General features: G+C 49.0%; 1 protein-coding gene across 1 annotated transcript; it reads right to left on the reverse strand.

Annotated features, from left to right (window-relative positions):
* Positions 1–242: 242 nt before the first annotated feature.
* Positions 243–2,746, reverse strand: SUPT16H (suppressor of Ty 16 homolog (S. cerevisiae); the record flags this gene model as incomplete). Its single annotated transcript, XM_010190923.1, has 5 exons — positions 243–316; positions 399–489; positions 610–782; positions 2,339–2,490; positions 2,600–2,746. Coding segments are annotated over 5 exons (637 nt in total), but the record flags the coding sequence as incomplete, so codon positions are not given.
* Positions 2,747–3,244: the final 498 nt, after the last annotated feature.

Genomic DNA, 3,244 nt, shown 5'->3' on the forward strand with positions numbered 1-3,244 from the left:
GGAAAATGCCAAATTTTAGGTGGAAAAGGCCCATTTTAAGGTGGAAAAAGTCAAATTTCGGGGCAGAAATGCCAAATTTTGGGTGGAAAATGCCAATTTTGAAGTGAGAAACGCCAAATTTTGTGTGGAAAAAGCCCATTTTAGGGTGGAAAATGCCAATTTTGAGGTGGAAAAGGCCCATTTTAAGGTGGAAAAGGCCAAATTTTGGGTGGAAAAACGCGAAATCTCGGCCAAAGCCTCACCCTTCTTGAGGCGGTGCTGGTTCTTGCTGTTGATGACCAAGGAGCCCTCCCTGAACTCGATGCCCATGGCGAAGCTGCGGGGACAGCGTCACATCACCACCCCTTTCTCCCCCCCAAAAACATAACCCACCCAACCCCAAAATCCCTCCTTTTCACCCCAAATTCTTGGTGATCTTGCTCAGCAGCTCCGGCTTCTGCTTCTTCACCAGCTCCATGACGGCGCCGTAGACGTCGCAGAGCTTGGCCCCTGTACGGGAAAAGGAGAGGGACCAAGATGGCGGCCGCCCCTCAAGGCGCCAGGGAAGCCCGCGTCGCCGCGGGGGAGAGAGGCGGCGGCCATGTTGGGGAGCACCACGGGGGTCCTCACCGGGCCGCATCTCCTTCAGCATCTCCTCCTGGAGCTGGAGGAGGAAGGCGTAGTGCTCCTGCATCTCCTGTGGGGGGTCCACCATGAGGGTCCTCACCAGGTTGGAGCAGTAGGACTTGTAGCGGATGCCCATGGCGCAGGGGATGGCGCCGAAATGCATGTGGTTCTTGTCGCTAGGGACCGGAAAACACCCAAATTTAGGGGTAACGGCAAAATTTGGGGGGTTAAATTACCCGCCATGGGGAAATTTGGGGGAAAAATTGGAAGATTTGGGGGTTGTGTGGAGGGAAACGGGCTGGTATTGGCGGGGAATGGCTGTGTTGCGGCCTATTCCTGAGGTAAAATTTACCCGCCTCCAATTTATTTGAGGTAAATTTCCACCTCCAAATATTTTTGGAGGAAAATTGTACCCCCCCCCATAAAAATTTGGGGACAAAAGTGGAAGATTTGGGGGTTTGGTGGAGGAAAATGGCCTGGTATTAGCAGGAAATGGCTTCATTGCGGCCTATTCCTGAGGTAAAATTTTCCCACCTCAAATTTTTTGAGGTAAATTTCCACCCCCAAATATTTTTGGAGGAAAATTGAACCCCCCACATGGAAATTTGGGGACAAAAGTGGAAGATTTGGGGGTTTTGTGGAGGGAGACAGGTTGCTATTGGTAGGAAATGGCCCCGTTACAACCTATTTCTGAGGTAAAATTTACCCGCCTCCAATTTATTTGAGGTAAATTTTCACCCCTGAATATTTTTGGAGGGAAACTGAACCCCCTCAGGGGAAAATTTGGGGAGAAAAATTGAAAAATTAGCCAATTTGGGCTTTTGTTTGGAGAAAAACTGCCCCTTATTGAGAGATTTTGGGGGAAAATGGCCCTGTTGTGGCCAATTTCTGAGGTAAAATTTTTCTTCCTAAACTCTTTTTTGGGTAAATTCAACTCCTTGAGTATTTTTTGAGGGAAATTTTATCCCCCACATGAAAATTTGGAGGGGAAATTGGAAGATTTGGGGGTTTTGTGGAGGGAAACGGGCTGGTATTGGCAGGAAATGGTTTCGTTGAGGCCTATTCCTGAGGTAAAATTTACCCGCCTCCAATTTTTTTGAGATAAATTTCCACCCCCAAATATTTTAGGAGGAAAACTGTACCCCGCCAGTGGAAAATTTGGGGAAAAAAATGGGAAAATTGGCCAATTTGGGCTTTTTTTGGGAGAAAAATTGCCCATTGCGGCCTATTACTAAGGTAAATTTTTCCCGCCTAACCTATTTTTGAGGTAAGATTTTACCCCAAAACCTATTTTTTTGGGAAACTGTTCCCTCTAAATATTTTATGAGGTAAATTGTGCCCTCCTCTGTGAAAATTTTGGGAAGAAAACCGGTGAAATCGGCCAATCTGGGGGTTTTTGGAGGGAAATTTCCCCTCACTGACTTTTTTCGGTGGGAATTTAACCAACATGGCCGTTTTCTGAGGTAAATTCCCCCCCAGAACCAAATTTTAGGGACAATTTGAGCAAATTCACCCTCTGTGGATTTATTTCTGGCAAATTTCCCCCCCTCCCAAATAATTTTGGGGCAAAACAGGCGGAAAAATCCCCCCCCTCCGCCATTTATGGAGGAGAAAAGGCGGGAAATCGTCCTTTCCGGCTCCATTTTTGGCAGAAATTGGCTCTTTTTTATGTTAAAAAACCCTTTTGTGGATATTTTCACCCCCCCATCCCAAAATCCGGGGTCCCCCGCACCTGACGACGCTGAATTTGAGGTTGTAGTTGCCCCCGCTCTGGATGATGGGGGGGTAACACATCTCCACCGCCGAGGGGTCGGCGCCGGCCAAATATTTCTTCTCCTCGATGGCTTTCTCCACCGACTCGGCCAATTTGCTGTGGCGGACTTTCTGGGGGTGATGACATCATGATGACGTCACCCAGCCGGGTTATTGTTTAAAAGCCCTCTTCCCCTCCCAAAAAATATAAAGCCCGGGAACCAAGATGGCGCCCGCTGACCTCGTCGGCGTCGACGATCTCCATGACGCGCTCCTTGAAGAACTTGGTGAAGACCTCGGAGGTGATGGCGGCCGCCTTGCGCATCAGGTTGAGCTCGCCGTCCTCCTTGGCCGCCATGGTGTAGGCCACCACCGCGCTGATGTCCACCTGCGGCGGGGGCGGGAGGACGGTGTTGGTCGGGGACGAAAATGGGGGAGGAGATGGGGGAGGTTTGAGACACAGGTTGAGGAGAACATGGAGAACAAGATGGAGGAGGTTTGAGACAGGTTGAGAAGAACATGGAGGAGAAGACGGAAGAGGTTTGAGACACAAGTTGAGGAAAAAATGGAGTACAAGATGGGGAAGGTTTGGGACACGGATGGAGGACAAGATGGAGGACAAGATGGAGAAGGTTTGAGACAGAGGTTGAGGAGAAAATGGAGAAGATGGAAGAGGTTTGAGACATGGGTTGAGGAGAAGATGGAAGACAAGATGGAGCAGGTTTGGGACACAGGTTGAGACACAAGTTGAGGAGAAAAGGGAGGAGAAGATGGAGGAGGTTTGAGACACAGGTTGAGGAGAAAATGGAGCACAAGATGGAGGAGGTTTGAGACACAGGTTGAGGACGAAATGGAGAAGATTTGAGAAGAAAATGAAGAACAAGAT

The sequence above is a fragment of the Mesitornis unicolor genome, unplaced genomic scaffold (genome assembly GCF_000695765.1).
Source record: "Mesitornis unicolor isolate BGI_N332 unplaced genomic scaffold, ASM69576v1 scaffold16208, whole genome shotgun sequence".
Taxonomy (NCBI): Eukaryota; Metazoa; Chordata; class Aves; order Mesitornithiformes; family Mesitornithidae; genus Mesitornis; species Mesitornis unicolor.